The sequence below is a fragment of the Pecten maximus genome, chromosome 12 (assembly GCF_902652985.1).
Source record: "Pecten maximus chromosome 12, xPecMax1.1, whole genome shotgun sequence".
NCBI classification, from domain to species: domain Eukaryota; kingdom Metazoa; phylum Mollusca; class Bivalvia; order Pectinida; family Pectinidae; genus Pecten; species Pecten maximus.
In genome coordinates this window covers 34,441,310-34,461,313 of record NC_047026.1, presented here as the reverse complement: position 1 = coordinate 34,461,313, position 20,004 = coordinate 34,441,310, and the positions used below count along the sequence as shown (strand labels likewise).

Sequence of the window (20,004 nt, the reverse complement as noted above, 5' to 3'; positions counted from 1 at the left end):
TCTAGGTTAAATGAAACATAAAAACAGGGTTTTCTCAAGAAAAGAAATATTCATTATGAAATAATGGGCTTCTGTCAAATTGTCCACATGTATGGCAGAATTGGGGAGTTTTTTGTCTTGTTTGTTTGAAGGCCTACAGGTCGGTCAAAAACAGTGCCTCATTGTTTTGATTCTCAGCATTAATGTCAGGACTTGAGAGTTCTGACTGTGATGGTATTAGTTATGGTATACAGCCATGACTAAGGTTCAGGTATAAAATGTGACTATGTTTCCTTCAGAACCAGAACTACAGTGAGACGGTGACCAACCCCTGTGGCCCACTGGGTAAAAACATCACTGTCTCCTACGTGGATGTGTTTGAGGCACCTTGTACCAGCGACTCGAGACCATCAGGCATAGACAGAGTCAGTATCTAGTATACCATCTCACTGTAATACACAAATGTATATAATGTTTTATCGTATTTATATAGGAGAATACAAGGTATACCTTCAATTAGATATTAAAATAGAGCCAACACCAGTTCAGTTTGGTTGGTTGATAACCAAGGTCAATAGGTCCATAGCAAGGTCATATTTGCATCCACAATGGCATGGTATAATCTAACGATACAGAACGATTACTGTACATTTTATGCTTTGTGAACTTGACCAAAAGGGAGACGAGTCTTTGACTCATTTTGTTATCAAGTTTTTAAATAAAGACTTTATTATTATTATTATTATTATAAATGTGATTTAAAGGTCTGTACATGCTATCTGTAATGTGTCTGTTATACATATTGTAATCGTAGACATCGGTACACCAACAGTGTACCATCATAATAATGGCTATTCCATCTAAAAGGTTTACGGTGCAAGTAGTGAATAACTTAATTAGGATCTACATAAAACAGTGAGACTTGTAGAGAATGTAAATACATTTGTATAAGTAATGAACAGCATTGATGTGATATTTATACTTGTTATTATTGACAGAGGTCTGCATGCAAAGGAAACATGAAAAAAAATACTGGACAATATAATGTTTATCTCCAAATCTATGTCATTTATAAGGACTATAAATACCATATCATGACAGAATGACTGAATACCATAACATTATAGTTAAATTGAATACCATAACATTATAGTTAAATTGAATACCATAACATTATAGTATAATTGATAGGGCTGTAACGATACTTTCCCTCACGATACGATACACATCTCGATACAGGACCCACGATACGATATGTATCTCGATACATAAAATGATTTCACAAAATTACAAAACAATAAGATAATTTTTGCTTTCCAGAATTTAATGTTTAAATTTGTTTAGATCTTTAAACATGTTTGTTTACTGTTTCTTTCCCGTCAACTGTTTCTTATGGGAATCGCCAAATTGTCGCCAAACAGGCGACTTCAATGTTGCAGGTGGTGAGGCAAGTTTCCTCCTCTCGGCCATGTTGCTTTTTGTAGTAGGTTTAGAGAGCGTGTAAAGGGCGACAACTCGTTTATAGTAAGTAATTTAAGGTATCGCGATACTAAGTTTATGTATCGTGTATCGTATCGCGGTTATGTACAACAACATTTATCATAGTATCGATATATTGTTACAGCCCTAATAATTGAATACCATAACATTATAGTTTAATTGAATATTTGGTTTGGTTTATTTAGTTTAACGTCCTATTAATAGTTAAGGTCATTTAAGGACGGCCTCCCGTGCGTGCGACATGCATGCGTGTGGTGAGTGCGTATGTGTGTTTTGGGAGGCTGCGGTATGTTCGTGTTAAGTCTCCTTGTGATAGGCCGGAACTTTTGCCGATTTATAGTGCTACCTCACTGAAGCATACTGCCGAAGACACCCAGCAGCACACCCCACCCGGTCACATTATACTGACAACGGGCGAACCAGTCGTCCCACTCCTTGTATGCTGAGTGCTAAACAGGAGTAGCTACTACCTAACATTATAGTTTAATTGAATACCATAACATTATGGTTTAATTGAATACCATAACATTATAGTTTAATTGAATACCATATCCTATTGTAAATTAAAGCATTTGTACACTAAGACCTGAACAGGTATAAGTATTGCACGAGGTGTAAAAAAAAAGAAATAAATAAATGAAAAATGAAAAATTAAGGTATGAAAATTAAAAATATTCCCATTTTTGTTTATTGTCTTTTTTTTTGTCACTTCAGGAACAGATATAATCAGAATACACACAAAGAAAACCTGCTAAAGAATCTGCTAATAATGTTAATTTACTCACTATACAGAATACAACCTATGTGTTTGAGGGACGGAGTGACGATTTATCATGTCACATGGCAGTCCAACAGCTCTTTAACTTAACAGACATCTGTCCTCATCCTCCATGTACATTTAACGGTACCTACCAACCGAAGGTGTACGGTAAATACTATGTAAGTAAACCTTTTATCATCCATATTTTTAACAAGAAAATTGATGAGAAGTATTGATAATGGAAAATCTGATGAAATGCATGGAAACTTTCTGATGAAGAATTATTTTTCAGTAAGTTGACACCATTTCATCTCTACTGCGATGGACTCAAAGCACTGTTAAATTATGGGATACAGATAATCGGTAATCGAGCCTAGAGTGACAGGAAAACAGTTTTTACGAATTCAGTATCCTATAAGACTCTCTATGTTTTTGTTTGTAGTTTAAAAACTTTATCATGGGTTTATCTTCATTGAAAATATGTCAATTTCCACAATCATAAGTAAGTTATGTAATAAACATCTCAAAATAGAATGTGAGCCAACCCTGCTCGTGCCAAGTTACATTCCCAGATGATAAATTGAAGAGCATGGGTTTGTTTATGCAGTGTTGAGAAGTTTCACTGCCAATACATGATGGGTTTTCATGTTTAACCATTATTTATTTTTTGTCTGATTCACATTGACTCTGTAAGTTGTAAATGATGTTGTGATTTTAACAAGTTTTTTTCTTTGCCTTCGTGGCAGTGACGTCTGATCGACTTTGGCCCTCTGATGCATGGCTTAATTTATATCCCCGCAACGAAGTTAGGGGGGTATACTGGAATCAGGTTGTCCGTCCGTCCGGCTGGCCGTCTGTCTGTAGACGCATTTTGTCCGGACAACTCCTCCTAAACTGAAGGGCCGATTCCAATGAAACTTCACACAAATATAGAGGACCATGTGTAGATGTGCATGCCACTTTCTTTTTCTCAAAATTATGGTTGCTATGGCAACTGGTCACTATAAACAGGTTTTCCGATAAGAACCATAACTTTAAGTTTGTCCGGACAACTCCTCCTAAACCGAAGGGCTGATTTCAATGAAACTTCACACAAATATAGAGGACCATGTGTAGATGTGCATGCCACTTTCTTTTTTTCAAAATTATGGTAGCTATGGCAACTGGTCACTATAAATAGGTTTTCCGATAAGAACCATAACTTTAAGTTTGTCTGGACAACTCCTAAACTGAAGGGCCGATTTCAATGAAACTTCACACAAATATAGAGGACCATGTGTAGATGTGCATGCCACTTTCTTTTTTTCTCAAAATTATGGTTGCTATGGCAACTGGTCACTATAAACAGGTTTTCCTATAAGAACCCTAACTTTAAGTTTGTCCAGACAACTCCTCCTAAACCGAAGGGCCGATTCCAATGAAACTTCACACATATATAAAGGACGATGTCTAGATGTGCATCACAACTTTCTTTTTCTCAAAATTATGGTTGATTTGGCAACTGGTCACTATAAACAGGTTTTCCGATAAAAACCCTAACTTTAAGTTTGTCCGGACAACTCCTCCTAAACCGAAGGGCCGTTTTCAATGAAACTTAACTCAAATATAGAGAACCATGTGAAGATGTGCATCTCATTTTCTTTTTCCCAAAATTATGGTTGCTATGGCAACTGATCACTATATCACTGGGTTATCTTAGTTAGCATCTAATTAACAGTTCCAATTCACCATTGACTCGTGCAGATTGCGGGGGTATTAGTCAGCCATCCTGGCGACAGTTCTAGTTTGATCACCAGTCTGTCATTTTTAAAGACAAATCAGGTTGTTCATGCATGCATGATACATTTTCCACAGCTCATTTAAATATAGAGAGTGGAGCACTTCATTAGAGATTCCTCATAAGCAGTGAGCAGTTTCCCAGGTTAAATTGAAATTATGAACTCTTTATTATTCTTTAGGCATTTTCCAACTTTTTCTATGAGATGGAGTTCCTGAACCTGACCTCCCCTAAGATGTCACCAGAGACCAAGTTGTCTGACGTGGTGGCAGCTGTTGGTACCTTGTGTGAAAAACCATGGAGTGAGGTAACGGCCAGAATGTCATTGTGTGTGAGGTTAGGATGATCTGGAGTGAGGTAACAGCCAGAATGTCATCGTGTGTGAGGTTAGGGTGATCTGGAGTGAGGTAACGGCCAGAATGTCATCGTGTGTGAGGTTAGGGTGATCTGGAGTGAGGTAAGGACCGGAATGTCATCGTGTGTGAGGTTAGGGTGATCTGGAGTGAGGTAAGGACTGGAATGTCATTGTGTGTGAGGTTAGGGTGATCTGGAGTGAGGTAACGGCCAGAATGTCATCGTGTGTGAGGTTAGGGTGATCTGGAGTGAGGTAAGGACCGGAATGTCATCGTGTGTGAGGTTAGGGTGATCTGGAGTGAGGAACGGCCAGAGTCATCGTGTGTGAGGTTAGGGTGATCTGGAGTGAGGTAACGGCAGCCTAGAATGTCATCGTGTGTGAGGTAGGGTGAATCTGGAGTGAGGTAAGGACCGGAATGTCAGTCGTGTGTGAGGTTAGGGATGATCTGGAGTGAGGTAAAGGCCAGAATGTCATCGTGTGTGAGGTTAGGGTGATCTGGAGTGAGGTAAGGACCAGAATGTCATCGTGTGTGAGGTTAGGGATGATCTGGAGTGAAGGTAACGGCCAGAATGTCATCGTGTGTGAGGTTAGGATGATCTGGAGTGAGGTAACGGCCAGAATGTCATCGTGTGTGAGGTTAGGGTGATCTGGAGTGAGGTAACGGCCAGAATGTCATCGTGTGTGAGGTTAGGATGATCTGGAGTGAGGTAACAGCCAGAATGTCATCGTGTGTGAGGTTAGGATGATCTGGAGTGAGGTACAGGCCAGAATGTCATCGTGTGGTGAGGTTAGGGTGATCTGGAGTGAGGTAACAGCCCAGAAGTCATCGTGTGTGAGGTTAGGGTGATCTGGAGTGAGGGTAACGGCCAGAATGTCATCGTGTGTGAGGTTAGGGTGATCTGGAGTGAGGTAAGGACCAGGAATGTCATCGTGTGAGGTTAGGTGATCTGGAGTGAGGTAACGGTCAAGAATGTCATCGTGTGTGAGGTTAGGGTGATCTGGAGTGAGGGTACGGACCAGAATGTCATCGTGTGTGAGGTTAGGGTGATCTGGAGTGAGGTAAGGACCAGAATGTCATCGTGTGTGAGGTAAGGGTGATCTGGAGTGAGGTAACAGCCAGAATGTCATGGTGTGTGAGGTTAGGGTGATCTGGAGTGAGGTAAGGACCAGAATGTCATTGTGTGTGAGGTTAGGGTGATCTGGAGTGAGGTAAGGACCGGAATGTCATTGTGTGTGAGGTTAGGGTGATCTGGAGTGAGGATACAGCCAGATTGTCATCGTGTTTGAGGTTAGGATGATCTGGAGTGAGGTAAGGACCGGAATGTCATCGTGTGTGAGGTTAGAGTGATCTGGAGTGAGGTAACGGTCAGAATGTCATCGTGTGTGAGGTTAGGGTGATCTGGAGTGAGGTAAGGACCAGAATGTCATCGTGTGTGAGGTTAGGGTGATCTGGAGTGAGGTAACGGTCAGAATGTCATCGTGTGTGAGGTTAGGGTGATCTGGAGTGAGGTAAGGACCAGAATGTCATCGTGTGTGATGTTAGGGTGATCTGGAGTGAGGTAAGGACCAGAATGTCATCGTGTGTGAGGTTAGAGTGATCTGGAGTGAGGTAAGGACCGGAATGTCATCGTGTGTGAGGTTAGGGTGATCTGGAGTGAGGTAAGGACCGGAATGTCATCGTGTGTGAGGTTAGGGTGATCTGGAGTGAGGTAAGGACCGGAGTGTCATCGTGTGTGAGGTTAGGGTGATCTGGAGTGAGGTAAGGACCGGAATGTCATCGTGTGTGAGGTTAGGGTGATCTGGAGTGAGGTAAGGACCGGAATGTCATCGTGTGTGAGGTTAGGGTGATCTGGAGTGAGGTAAGGACCGGAATGTCATCGTGTGTGAGGTTAGGGTGATCTGGAGTGAGGTAAGGACCGGAATGTCATCGTGTGTGAGGTTAGGGTGATCTGGAGTGAGGTAAAGACCGGAATGTCATCGTGTGTGAGGTTAGGGTGATCTGGAGTGAGGTAAGGACCGGAATGTCATCGTGTGTGAGGTTAGGGTGATCTGGAGTGAGGTAAGGACCGGAATGTCATCGTGTGTGAGGTTAGGGTGATCTGGAGTGAGGTAAGGGCCAGAATGTCATCGTGTGTGAGGTTAGGGTGATCTGGAGTGAGGTAAGGACCGGAATGTCATCGTGTGTGAGGTTAGGGTGATCTGGAGTGAGGTAAGGACCGGAATGTCATCGTGTGTGAGGTTAGGGTGATCTGGAGTGAGGTAAGGACCGGAATGTCATCGTGTGTGAGGTTAGGGTGATCTGGAGTGAGGTAAGGACCGGAATGTCATCGTGTGTGAGGTTAGGGTGATCTGGAGTGAGGTAAGGACCGGAATGTCATCGTGTGTGAGGTTAGGGTGATCTGCAGTGAGGAAACGGCCAGAATGTCATCGTGTGTGAGGTTAGGGTGATCTGGAGTGAGGTAACAGCCAGAATGTCATCGTGTGTGAGGTAAGGGTGATCTGGAGTGAGGTAAGGACCAGAATGTCATTGTGTGTGAGGTTAGGGTGATCTGGAGTGAGGTAACGGCCAGAATGTCATGGTGTGTGAGGTTAGGGTGATCTGGAGTGAGGTAAGGACCAGAATGTCATCGTGTGTGAGGTAAGGGTGATCTGGAGTGAGGTAACAGCCAGAATGTCATGGTGTGTGAGGTTAGGGTGATCTGGAGTGAGGTAAGGACCAGAATGTCATTGTGTGTGAGGTTAGGGTGATCTGGAGTGAGGTAAGGACCGGAATGTCATTGTGTGTGAGGTTAGGGTGATCTGGAGTGAGGATACAGCCAGATTGTCATCGTGTTTGAGGTTAGGATGATCTGGAGTGAGGTAAGGACCAGAATGTCATTGTGTGTGAGGTAAGGGTGATCTGGAGTGAGGTAACGGCCAGAATGTCATGGTGTGTGAGGTTAGGGTGATCTGGAGTGAGGTAAGGACCAGAATGTCATCGTGTGTGAGGTAAGGGTGATCTGGAGTGAGGTAACAGCCAGAATGTCATGGTGTGTGAGGTTAGGGTGATCTGGAGTGAGGTAAGGACCAGAATGTCATTGTGTGTGAGGTTAAGGTGATCTGGAGTGAGGTAAGGACCGGAATGTCATCGTGTGTGAGGTTAGGGTGATCTGGAGTGAGGATACAGCCAGATTGTCATCGTGTGTGAGGTTAGGGTGATCTGGAGTGAGGTAAGGACCAGAATGTCATCGTGTTTGAGGTTAGGGTGATCTGGAGTGAGGTAAGGACCGGAATGTCATCGTGTGTGAGGTTAGGGTGATCTTGAGTGAGGTAACGGCCAGAATGTCATTGTGTGTGAGGTTAGGGTGATCTGGAGTGAGGTAAGGACCAGAATGTCATTGTGTGTGAGGTTAGGATGATCTGGAGTGAGGTAAGGACCAGAATGTCATCGTGTGTGAGGTTAGGATGATCTGGAGTGAGGTAAGGACCAGAATGTCATCGTGTGTGAGGTAAGGGTGATCTGGAGTGAGGTAACGGCCAGAATGTCATTGTGTGTGAGGTTAGGGTGATCTGGAGTGAGGTAAGGACCAGAATGTCATCGTGTGTGAGGTTAGGGTGATCTGGAGTGAGGTAAGGACCGGAATGTCATTGTGTGTGAGGTTAGGGTGATCTGGAGTGAGGTAACGGCCAGAATGTCATCGTGTGTGAGGTTAGGGTGATCTGGAGTGAGGTAAGGACCGGAATGTCATCGTGTGTGAGGTTAGTGTGATCTGGAGTGAGGTAACGGCCAGAATGTCATTGTGTGTGAGGTTAGGGTGATCTGGAGTGAGGTAAGGACCAGAATGTCATCGTGTGTGAGGTTAGGGTGATCTGGAGTGAGGTAAGGACCAGAATGTCATTGTGTGTGAGGTTAGGGTGATCTGGTGTGAGGTAACGGCCAGAATGTCATTGTGTGTGAGGTTAGGGTGATCTGGAGTGAGGGAACGGTCAGAATGTCATCGTGTGTGAGGTTAGAGTGATCTGGAGTGAGGTAACGGCCAGAATGTCATCGTGTCTGAGGTTAGGATGATCTGGAGTGAGGTAAGGACCAGAATGTCATCGTGTGTGAGGTAAGGGTGATCTGGAGTGAGGTAAGGACCAGAATGTCATCGTGTGTGAGGTTAGGGTGATCTGGAGTGAGGTAAGGACCAGAATGTCATTGTGTGTGAGATTAGGGTGATCTGGAGTGAGGTAAGGACCAGAATGTCATCGTGTGTGAGGTTAGGGTGATCTGGAGTGAGGTAACGGTCAGAATGTCATCGTGTGTGAGGTTAGGGTGATCTGGAGTGAGGTAACGGCCAGAATGTCATCGTGTGTGAGGTTAGGGTGATCTGGAGTGAGGTAAGGACCGGAATGTCATCGTGTGTGAGGTTAGGGTGATCTGGAGTGAGGTAACAGCCAGAATGTCATCGTGTGTGAGGTTAGGGTGATCTGGAGTGAGGTAACGGCCAGAATGTCATATTGTGTGAGGTTAGGGTGATCTGGAGTGAGGTAAGGACCAGAATGTCATCGTGTGTTAGGTTAGGGTGATCTGGAGTGAGGTAAGGACCGGAATGTCATCGTGTGTGAGGTTAGGGTGATCTGGAGTGAGGTAAGGACCGGAATGTCATCGTGTGTGAGGTTAGGGTGATCTGGAGTGAGGTAAGGACCGGAATGTCATCGTGTGTGAGGTTAGGGTGATCTGGAGTGAGGTAAGGACCGGAATGTCATCGTGTGTGAGGTTAGGGTGATCTGGAGTGAGGTAAGGACCGGAATGTCATCGTGTGTGAGGTTAGGGTGATCTGGAGTGAGGTAAGGACCAGAATGTCATTGTGTGTGAGGTTAGGGTGATCTGGAGTGAGGTAAGGACCAGAATGTCATCGTGTGTGAGGTTAGGGTGATCTGGAGTGAGGTAAGGACCAGAATGTCATCGTGTGTGAGGTTAGGGTGATCTGGAGTGAGGTAACGGCCAGAATGTCATCGTGTGTGAGGTTAGGATGATCTGGAGTGAGGTAACGGCCAGAATGTCATCGTGTGTGAGGTTAGGGTGATCTGGAGTGAGGTAACGGCCAGAATGTCATCGTGTGTGAGGTTAGGGTGATCTGGAGTGAGGTAAGGACCGGAATGTCATCGTGTGTGAGGTTAGGGTGATCTGGAGTGAGGTAAGGACCGGAATGTCATCGTGTGTGAGGTTAGGGTGATCTGGAGTGAGGTAACAGCCAGAATGTCATCGTGTGTGAGGTTAGGGTGATCTGGAGTGAGGTAACGGCCAGAATGTCATAGTGTGTGAGGTTAGGGTGATCTGGAGTGAGGTAAGGACCGGAATGTCATCGTGTGTGAGGTTAGGGTGATCTGGAGTGAGGTAAGGACCGGAATGTCATCGTGTGTGAGGTTAGGGTGATCTGGAGTGAGGTAAGGACCGGAATGTCATCGTGTGTGAGGTTAGGGTGATCTGGAGTGAGGTAAGGACCGGAATGTCATCGTGTGTGAGGTTAGGGTGATCTGGAGTGAGGTAAGGACCGGAATGTCATCGTGTGTGAGGTTAGGGTGATCTGGAGTGAGGTAAGGACCGGAATGTCATCGTGTGTGAGGTTAGGGTGATCTGGAGTGAGGTAAGGACCGGAATGTCATCGTGTGTGAGGTTAGGGTGATCTGGAGTGAGGTAAGGACCGGAATGTCATCGTGTGTGAGGTTAGGGTGATCTGGAGTGAGGTAAGGACCGGAATGTCATCGTGTGTGAGGTTAGGGTGATCTGGAGTGAGGTAAGGACCGGAATGTCATCGTGTGTGAGGTTAGGGTGATCTGGAGTGAGGTAAGGACCGGAATGTCATCGTGTGTGAGGTTAGGGTGATCTGGAGTGAGGTAAGGACCGGAATGTCATCGTGTGTGAGGTTAGGGTGATCTGGAGTGAGGTAAGGACCGGAATGTCATCGTGTGTGAGGTTAGGGTGATCTGGAGTGAGGTAAGGACCGGAATGTCATCGTGTGTGAGGTTAGGGTGATCTGGAGTGAGGTAAGGACCGGAATGTCATCGTGTGTGAGGTTAGGGTGATCTGGAGTGAGGTAAGGACCGGAATGTCATCGTGTGTGAGGTTAGGGTGATCTGGAGTGAGGTAAGGACCGGAATGTCATCGTGTGTGAGGTTAGGGTGATCTGGAGTGAGGTAAGGACCGGAATGTCATCGTGTGTGAGGTTAGGGTGATCTGGAGTGAGGTAAGGACCGGAATGTCATCGTGTGTGAGGTTAGGGTGATCTGGAGTGAGGTAAGGACCGGAATGTCATCGTGTGTGAGGTTAGGGTGATCTGGAGTGAGGTAAGGACCGGAATGTCATCGTGTGTGAGGTTAGGGTGATCTGGAGTGAGGTAAGGACCGGAATGTCATCGTGTGTGAGGTTAGGGTGATCTGGAGTGAGGTAAGGACCGGAATGTCATCGTGTGTGAGGTTAGGGTGATCTGGAGTGAGGTAAGGACCGGAATGTCATCGTGTGTGAGGTTAGGGTGATCTGGAGTGAGGTAAGGACCAGAATGTCATCGTGTGTGAGGTTAGGGTGATCTGGAGTGAGGTAACAGCGAGAATGTCATTGTGTGTGAGGTTAGGGTGATCTGGAGTGAGGTAAGGACCGGAATGTCATCGTGTGTGAGGTTAGGGTGATCTGGAGTGAGGTAAGGACCGGAATGTCATCGTGTGTGAGGTTAGGGTGATCTGGAGTGAGGTAAGGACCGGAATGTCATCGTGTGTGAGGTTAGGGTGATCTGGAGTGAGGTAAGGACCGGAATGTCATCGTGTGTGAGGTTAGGGTGATCTGGAGTGAGGTAACAGCCATAATGTCATCGTGTGTGAGGTTAGGGTGATCTGGAGTGAGGTAAGGACCGGAATGTCATCGTGTGAGGTTAGGGTGATCTGGAGTGAGGTAAGGACCGGAATGTCATCGTGTGTGAGGTTAGGATGATCTGGAGTGAGGTAAGGACCAGGAATGTCATCGTGTGTGAGGTTAGGATGATCTGGAGTGAGGTAACGGCCAGAATGTCATTGTGTGTGAGGTTAGGATGATCTGGAGTGAGGTAACGGCCAGAATGTCATCGTGTGTGAGGTTAGGGTGATCTGGAGTGAGGTAGCAGCCAGAATGTCATTGTGTGTGAGGTTAGGGTGATCTGGAGTGAGGTAAGGACCAGAATGTCATCGTGTGTGAGGTTAGGGTGATCTGGAGTGAGGTAAGGACCGGAATGTCATCGTGTGTGAGGTTAGGGTGATCTGGAGTGAGGTAAGGACCGGAATGTCATCGTGTGTGAGGTTATGGTGCTCTGGAGAGAGTCAAAGATCTAATAAGTGTAAATATTTTCTGGACCACAACTTCTAAATAGTTGAAGATATCTCGAGGAAACTTGCATTATGCTTGCATCACCTTAAGTCAATATGCATTGCACTGCTGTTAGGTCAATGGGATTTTCACCTTAAGGTCAAAGGTCAAATAAGTTAGTGCCAATTGTTTTTAAAAAATTCTTGTGCAGATAACTTTTAAACCATTAAGAATATCGTAATGAAAGTTAGTGTATACATTTAATACCCATTGATAGTGCTTGCTCTGTCTTTGGATCATTGCAACCTTGATCTGAAGGTCAAAGGTCAAGTAAGTGCAAATTTTTTCCAGTAGGTCAATTGAGAGATAAAACATTCAATGCCTAGAAAGGGAGAAGGGAAGACAGATTTTTTTTCACAAAAACAAATTTCAAATCATATTTTGTGTTTTTGTATAGGTACAGTACATGAAGACTGACATAAAATCCCTCCTGCCCGAGTTCTGCTTTAGAGGGCGCTACATTCTCACACTTCTCAATGAGATTTATAAGTTTGATGATGTTGACGGATCGTGGCAGAAAATCAGCTTCGTGAAGGATGTATGTATTCATTATAGTGTAACCGATTCATAATGTGCAATTTTAGTTCTCTTTAGGAATGTATACATTTGGAGTTATTCCTCTTTGTTTAGTATAAATTGCTCGGAACAAACATAATTCTTCATACAGCCTGGTTTGTTTATAGGTAACTATGGGAGATTAGAACTGGTTTGTTTATAGGTAACTATGGCAGATAAGAACTGGTTTGTTTATAGGTAACTATGGGAGATAAGAACTGGTTTGTTTATAGGTAACTATGGCAGATTAGAACTGGTTTGTTTATAGGTAACTATGGGAGATTAGAACTGGTTTGTTTATAGGTAACTGGCAGATTAGAACTGGTTTGTTTATAGGTAACTATGGGAGATTAGAACTGGTTTGTTTATAGGTAACTATGGGAGATTAGAACTGGTTTGTTTATAGGTAACTATGTGAGATTAGAACTGGTTTGTTTATAGGTAACTATGGCAGATTAGAACTGGTTTGTTTATAGGTAACTATGGCAGATTAGAACTGGTTTGTTTATAGGTAACTATGGCAGATTAGAACTGGTTTGTTTATAGGTAACTATGGCAGATTAGAACTGGTTTGTTTATAGGTAACTATGGGAGATTAGAACTGGTTTGTTTATAGGTAACTATGGGAGATTAGAACTGGTTTGTTTATAGGTAACTATGGGAGATTAGAACTGGTTTGTTTATAGGTAACTATGGGAGATTAGAACTGGTTTGTTTATAGGTAACTATGGCAGATTAGAACTGGTTTGTTTATAGGTAACTATGGCAGATTAGAACTGGTTTGTTTATAGGTAACTATGGCAGATTAGAACTGGTTTGTTTATAGGTAACTATGGGAGATTAGAACTGGTTTGTTTATAGGTAACTATGGCAGATTAGAACTGGTTTGTTTATAGGTAACTATGGGAGATTAGAACTGGTTTGTTTATAGGTAACTATGGCAGATTAGAACTGGTTTGTTTATAGGTAACTATGGCAGATTAGAACTGGTTTGTTTATAGGTAACTATGGCAGATTAGAACTGGTTTGTTTATAGGTAACTATGGGAGATTAGAACTGGTTTGTTTATAGGTAACTATGGGAGATTAGAACTGGTTTGTTTATAGGTAACTATGGCAGATTAGAACTGGTTTGTTTATAGGTAACTATGGCAGATTAGAACTGGTTTGTTTATAGGTAACTATGGGAGATTAGAACTGGTTTGTTTATAGGTAACTATGGCAGATTAGAACTGGTTTGTTTATAGGTAACTATGGCAGATTAGAAAGGTTTGGACTTATATTGTGGTCACTACACTTGATTTATTTTCAGTTGTTAATTAAAACAAAATACAAATACACAGGTTCTTAGCTTCCAAATACTTGTAATTACAAATATACAGGTTCTTAGCTTCCAAATACTTGTAATTACCACAAACGTCTGCTTCTGGTTGGTATATATATTGAGGAAAGGAAATGTTTCGATGTCCACGTTATGACAACATAATGTTACCACTCATAAAGACCTTGTTTGTTTTATTTTGACAGTTGGACGGTACGGAGATCGGCTGGAGCCTTGGGTACATGATATCAGAGAGCGTTCATCTCTCTGCGGTTACTCCGACCACAGTTCTCAGTCTAGTTACATTCGTCCTTCTTGTCATCCTTTTCTGCGTCTTTCTCTGTATCTCCATAGGCTTTGCCCTACATGCCATCAAAAGACGAAAATTCGGATCATTGGGCAAATATGATCAATTGTCTAATGCAACAAGTGCTAGCTATGGGACTCTGTAGTATTAGGTATGGGGAGAATGAATGCTTATTTGGTAAATAAGCTGTGAAAAAGCTCAAGTTACTGTCATTGAAATTAGGGGTTATTGTGTCCATCTGTTTGTAGATGGAAGTACAACTCATACGGAACCATACAAATTAATATTGCTCCAGCTACTTCGGGGAAAACCTTGTAACCATGTCTTGTTCTATTTTATTTACCATTTACATAGATTTTATGTCCTGGGCAGTTATATCAAATATTTGTACAGACCTGTACCGGGGTTGTTCTACAATGTCTTCACTCATCAACCTTAAGGAGTAACATTCTTGATTTTTCCCCTATATTTAGACCTGAATTACCAGTAAAACTTATCTTTACATGATCAATATTTGTTTTTTTGTTGTGTTTTTGGGAACATTGCTACTTCAGCTAAATTTTTTTTCTTGATACAAATTTTGGGGGGCAAAGGTAAAGTTAATCTTTAGGTTACAGGTTAAAAACAAAGGCTTATTAGAGTATTAGTCTTTCAGTTGAAAGTGTTACGTGATTATATCCGTATCATCAATATCAGCATATAACATTTGTTGTCTTATTTGTGATGGAAGATGTTGGGACAATGAGAACCCTGTCTGACAATTACAGAGTTGGATAATCATAGATTTGTATACCTCAGCTGATTAACATCCATTGAAATAAATAGCCAACTTGCCCAAGGGACCAAAAGATAAATGTGATGGATAGCCATGTTGTTGACATTTCCTGCTATGATTGATAGCAGTATGCTAGTCTTCCTACTATTAACCAGGGCTCAAAGTTTTACCAGGTGGCCTATTTGGCTACCAAGTCATTAAATCTAGGTGTCAACTGGAAAAGTTAGTCGCTTGGCCTATTTCTCTTTAAATTAAAAAAAAAATTTTTTATTCTTAGATCAGTATGATATCTCTCTGTAACTATTGGTTTCCTGGTTTCAAATGTGTTATGTAGAAGTGTGATACACCATTTAGTTATAATACTCCCCGTGACGTGGTGCTGTATATATCTGTGTTATGTAGAGGTGAGATACACCATTTAGTGTATAGTACTCCCCGTGACACGGTGCTGTATATATCTGTGTTATGTAGAAGTGTGATACACCATTTAGTGTATAGTACTCCCCATGACATGGTGCTGTATATATCTGTGTTATGTAGAAGTGAGATACACCATTTAGTGTATAATACTCCCCGTGACACGGTGCTGTATATATCTGTGTTACGTAGAGGTCCCCGTGACACGGTGCTGTATATATCTGTGTTACGTAGAAGTGAGATACACCATTTAGTGTATAGTACTCCCCGTGACATGGTGCTGTACATATCTGTGTTATGTAGATACACCATTTAGTGTATAGTACTCCCCGTGACACGGTGCTGTATATATCTGTGTTATGTAGATACACCATTTAGTGTATAGTACTCCCCGTGACATGGTGCTGTATATATCTGTGTTATGTAGAAGTGAGATACACCATTTAGTGTATAGTACTCCCTGTGACACGGTGCTGTATATATCTGTGTTATGTAGAAGTGAGATACACCATTTAGTGTATAATACTCCCCGTGACACGGTGCTGTATATATCTGTGTTATGTAGAAGTGAGATACACCATTTAGTGTATAGTACTCCCCGTGACACGGTGCTGTATATATCTGTGTTATGTAGAAGTGAGATACACCATTTAGTGTATAGTACTCCCCGTGACACGGTGCTGTATATATCTGTGTTACGTAGAAGTGAGATACACCATTTAGTGTATAGTACTCCCCGTGACACGGTGCTGTATATATCTGTGTTATGTAGAAGTGAGATACACCATTTAGTGTATAGTACTCCCCATGACACGGTGCTGTATATATCTGTTATGTGTTAGTTTGGATGCTGTGTTTGGTATAATAAGTAGGTTTTTTGTTATACAGGTGTATTTGGTGAATGATAACTGAGGATGCTTTATTTCCAATCCGTTCAAATGATTTGATATTTAAAATTTCTGTTGATAGATTGGAACTAATTGAATCTTACATTGGCCTGTATTATCAATAGAGATATCTCAACCCAAGTTTAAGAGTTTGACTGGCACAAGGGTTGCCGAGTAGTCAACCAGTACTAGCATACCAAACTCTTACACAAGGTTTGAGTTATCCCTGTCCACAGTACAGGCCTGTGTTTGATTATCTTTCTCACATTAAATTAAAAAAAAGTGACCGATTGTAAGGTTCATTTTAGTTGTGAAAATGTTTCATCGCATCATCTATGTCCCATGAAATGTGCATCAAAATTGATGACATCATCAATTTGTGACATGATTACGCTGCATAAAATGATGACATTTACCTAATGTGAGTAGTGCCATAGCACATGTCAGGTGTCTTTCCCTGTGAAGGATGTGACAAAAGTTTGTTCATGTAATTTATTGGAAGTCATAATTAGTTAAGTTTTATCACCATTTTCTCTAATAATTTCAAATTGTACATGGTTGTGAGTTTATGATTTCCTGGACTGAGAGAGTGATGAATTCTTTAGAGATGATAGGAGAAATATTGATATAAATGTGTATTGTATGAATGTGTCATTGCAATTCTCAGATTATATTTTTATATGATAGTTGAAACAGTAATTATTTTTTAAACCTCACATTCCGTGATTCTGAGAGAATTAATGATAAATACAAACAAAATGTTTATATTTTGCAATGTTATTGATGAACACACCAGTCTGTGATAACCAAGGTATTTTGAATATCTGAGATACACCTCTACTGAAAATTAAACGGCATCAAGAATGACAATCACTTTTTAGCTCACCGGTTACTAGTAACCGAGAGCTAATGCTGTCACCCCAGCGTCGGTGTCGGCGTCCCACCCCAAATCTTTAAAGTTTTTGAGGTAAGTTTTTGGAAAGCTTCTAAGTCCAAAAGTATACACCTCACACCCTTGTTATTTGGTTTGTACATTCATCAGAGGTCTAGGAGTGATGTTATGGCAAAATCATGCAGAAAAAAATTGTGATTTTTTTACGCATTTTACCATTTTGTGGACTTAACATTTTTTTGGCACCAAAACTCACTTTAAAGTTTTGGGGGTAAGTCCAAAAGTATACACCTATCACCCTTCTAATTTGGTTTATACATTCATTAGAGATCCAGGAGTGATGTTGTGGCAAAATCATGCAGAAAAAAAATTGGCATTTTGGCATTTTACAATTTAGTGTACTTACTTTTTTTGACATAAAAACTCACTTTAAAGATTTTGGGGGTTAGTTTTGAAAAGCTTGTAAGTCCACACCCTTCTTATTCGGTTTATACATCCATTAGAGGTCTAGGAGCGATATTATGTGACATACAATTTCAAAATGACATGCTTATACATACATAAAAAATGAATGCATAGTGTGATTGCTGCCGCCGTTGAGCTTTCGCAATCATTGATTGCACTTGTTGTCAGTTGTTGTCGGTCTGTAATATTTACATTTTTGACATTCCAAAAACCCCTGAACCAATTTCATTAGAATTTTGTAGAAACCTTCCAGGGGCATTGGTCAACAAAAAGTGTGAATTACGTATATGGTATAAGGGAAAAATTGATTGAAATATATTAGAACTCAGGTGACCTTTAAGGCCCAGAAATCCTATGATCCTGTGTGGTGTTGTGGGTGTACTAGGATTGTATACTAGCATTATTAGCGGTAGAAGTAATACACTCGTCGCTGTAGGATTTAATTTATTTACATTTATTGACTGAATGTGTATATAACAGACCCCTTGTCTATAAAGAGTAGATACATTGTTTATGATCCAGAATCACTGACAGAGTTGTCTCTCTTTGGACATGGACAGATCATGTATGATCGTTACCTGGTACAAACACAGACTTAAATATATCTAAGTCTGTGGTATTACTTAATGACCAATTGAAAGCTTTTATGATGTGTGATTTATTTTGTAATTATTTTTAACAGAAATAAACAAATGAAATTTGTAATAATCAAATCTGACTTGTTATTACTATTGACAGTTGTACTAGTGTCCATTTCAGTGAAGAATCATCAGAGACCTATATTTGTTATATTGGTCTCCGGTAGAGTATATTGTAAAGCTAATAGTAATAACAGGAATTCCCCTTTACATTGGTTTGGTTTGTATTTGTTTAACGTCCTATTAACAGCCAGGGTCATTGAAGGACGTGCCAGGTTTTGGAGTTGGAGGAAAGCCGGAGTACCCGGAGAAAAACCACCGGCCTTTAGTCAGTACCTGGCAACTGCCCAACGTAGGTTTCGAACTCGCAACCCAGAGGTGGAGGGCTAGTGATAAAGTGTCGGTACACCTTAACCACTCGGCCACCGCGGCCCTTTACATACCCCAGTTCAATGTTGTATATATATAGTTATATAACCTATTGAAGAAGGTAAAAGCTTAATCAGTCTCCCCCAATGTTCCTTTGGCTAAATTGATTAACAGAACCAAACAAGGATTACGTATTCATCAATATAACATGATTATTAGATATAACATGATTATAATCTATTCTATATCCATCAATATAACATAATTATTAGATATAACATGATTATAACCTATTCTATATCCATCAATATAGCATAATTATTAAATATAACATAATTATAACATATTACATACTTATAATATATATATTTATCTACTTTTACCGTTCTGGTTTTCTTTATATTGACAATGTTTTATCTCTGAATAACAAAGACTTCAGAGATCATGTGATCAGATATACCAGAATTCAGAGATCATGTGATCAGATATACCCAGAATTCAGAGATCATGTGATCAGATATACCCAGACTTCAGAGATCATGTGATCAGATATACCCAGACTTCAGAGATCATGTGATCAGATATACCCATACTTCAGAGATCACGTGATCAGATATACCCAGACTTCAGAGATCATGTGATCAGATATACCCAGACTTCAGAGGTCACGTGATCAGATATACCCAGACTTTAGAGGTCATGTGATCAGATATACCCAGACTTCAGAGATCACGTGATCAGATATACCCAGACTTCAGAGATCATGTGATCAGATATAACCGGACTTCAGAGATCATGTGATCAGATATACCCAGACTTCAGAGGTCACGTGATCAGATATACCCAGACTTCAGAGATCACGTGATCAGATATACCCAGACGAGGTCATGTGATCAGATATACCCTGACTTCAGAGATCATGTGATCAGATATACCCAGACTTCAGAGATCATGTGATCAGATATACCCAGACTTCAGAGGTCACGTGATCAGATATAACCAGACTTCAGAGATCACGTGATCAGATATACCCAGAATTTAGAGGTCATGTGATCAGATATACCCGGACTTTAGAGGTCACGTGATCAGACATACCCAGACTTCAGAGATCACGTGATCAGATATACCCAGACTGAGGTCACGTGATCAGATATACCCAGACTTCAGAGGTCACGTGATCAGATATACCCAGACTTCAGAGATCACGTGATCAGATATACCCGACAGAACTTTAAATCAATGACACTACAACAGAATCTTCATCTGTTTACCTCGATCTTGAATTACAATGTAAACAATAGGAACACTATCACGATTTCCCTCACAGATGTCAACTACTGACAGCGATATTAACAACACAAGGTTTCGAGAGACGCAGGTTGATGAAGACTATGGAGAAGTTTTATTGGTGGACAGCATCACTATCTCATTTGTAAACTTGATGCTTGTTGATCTGCCTAGTGGTTCCGTTGTCATCACTTTAGTTCTCATTTTGAGTATGTGGCTTTACTCGGATTTGACCGCTTGTATGACAGGTGTCGTCGATGAAGAAGACGCTTACTCTGCCGGAACACTTGGTCTAATTATCTTTGTAATGTTGCTAATAGCTTTCTCTCGTTTTATCGCTTTTCAAATAAACACCTTGTAATTGGCG

General features: G+C 41.5%; 1 protein-coding gene across 3 annotated transcripts in view; it reads left to right on the top strand.

The window, feature by feature from the left end:
- LOC117338745 (ectonucleoside triphosphate diphosphohydrolase 2-like) overlaps positions 1-16,260 on the top strand; it is an 82,472-nt gene extending 66,212 nt beyond the window's left edge. For all 3 annotated transcript variants that reach the window (XM_033900054.1, XM_033900056.1, XM_033900055.1), the window contains 5 exons: positions 279-404; positions 2,272-2,418; positions 4,198-4,323; positions 12,123-12,263; positions 13,807-16,260. In XM_033900054.1, coding sequence (XP_033755945.1) covers positions 279-404; positions 2,272-2,418; positions 4,198-4,323; positions 12,123-12,263; positions 13,807-14,052 — 786 coding nt within the window. In that variant the 3' untranslated portion in view covers positions 14,053-16,260. The remainder of the gene's footprint in view (positions 1-278; positions 405-2,271; positions 2,419-4,197; positions 4,324-12,122; positions 12,264-13,806) is intronic.
- The last annotated feature ends 3,744 nt before the right edge of the window (positions 16,261-20,004 follow it).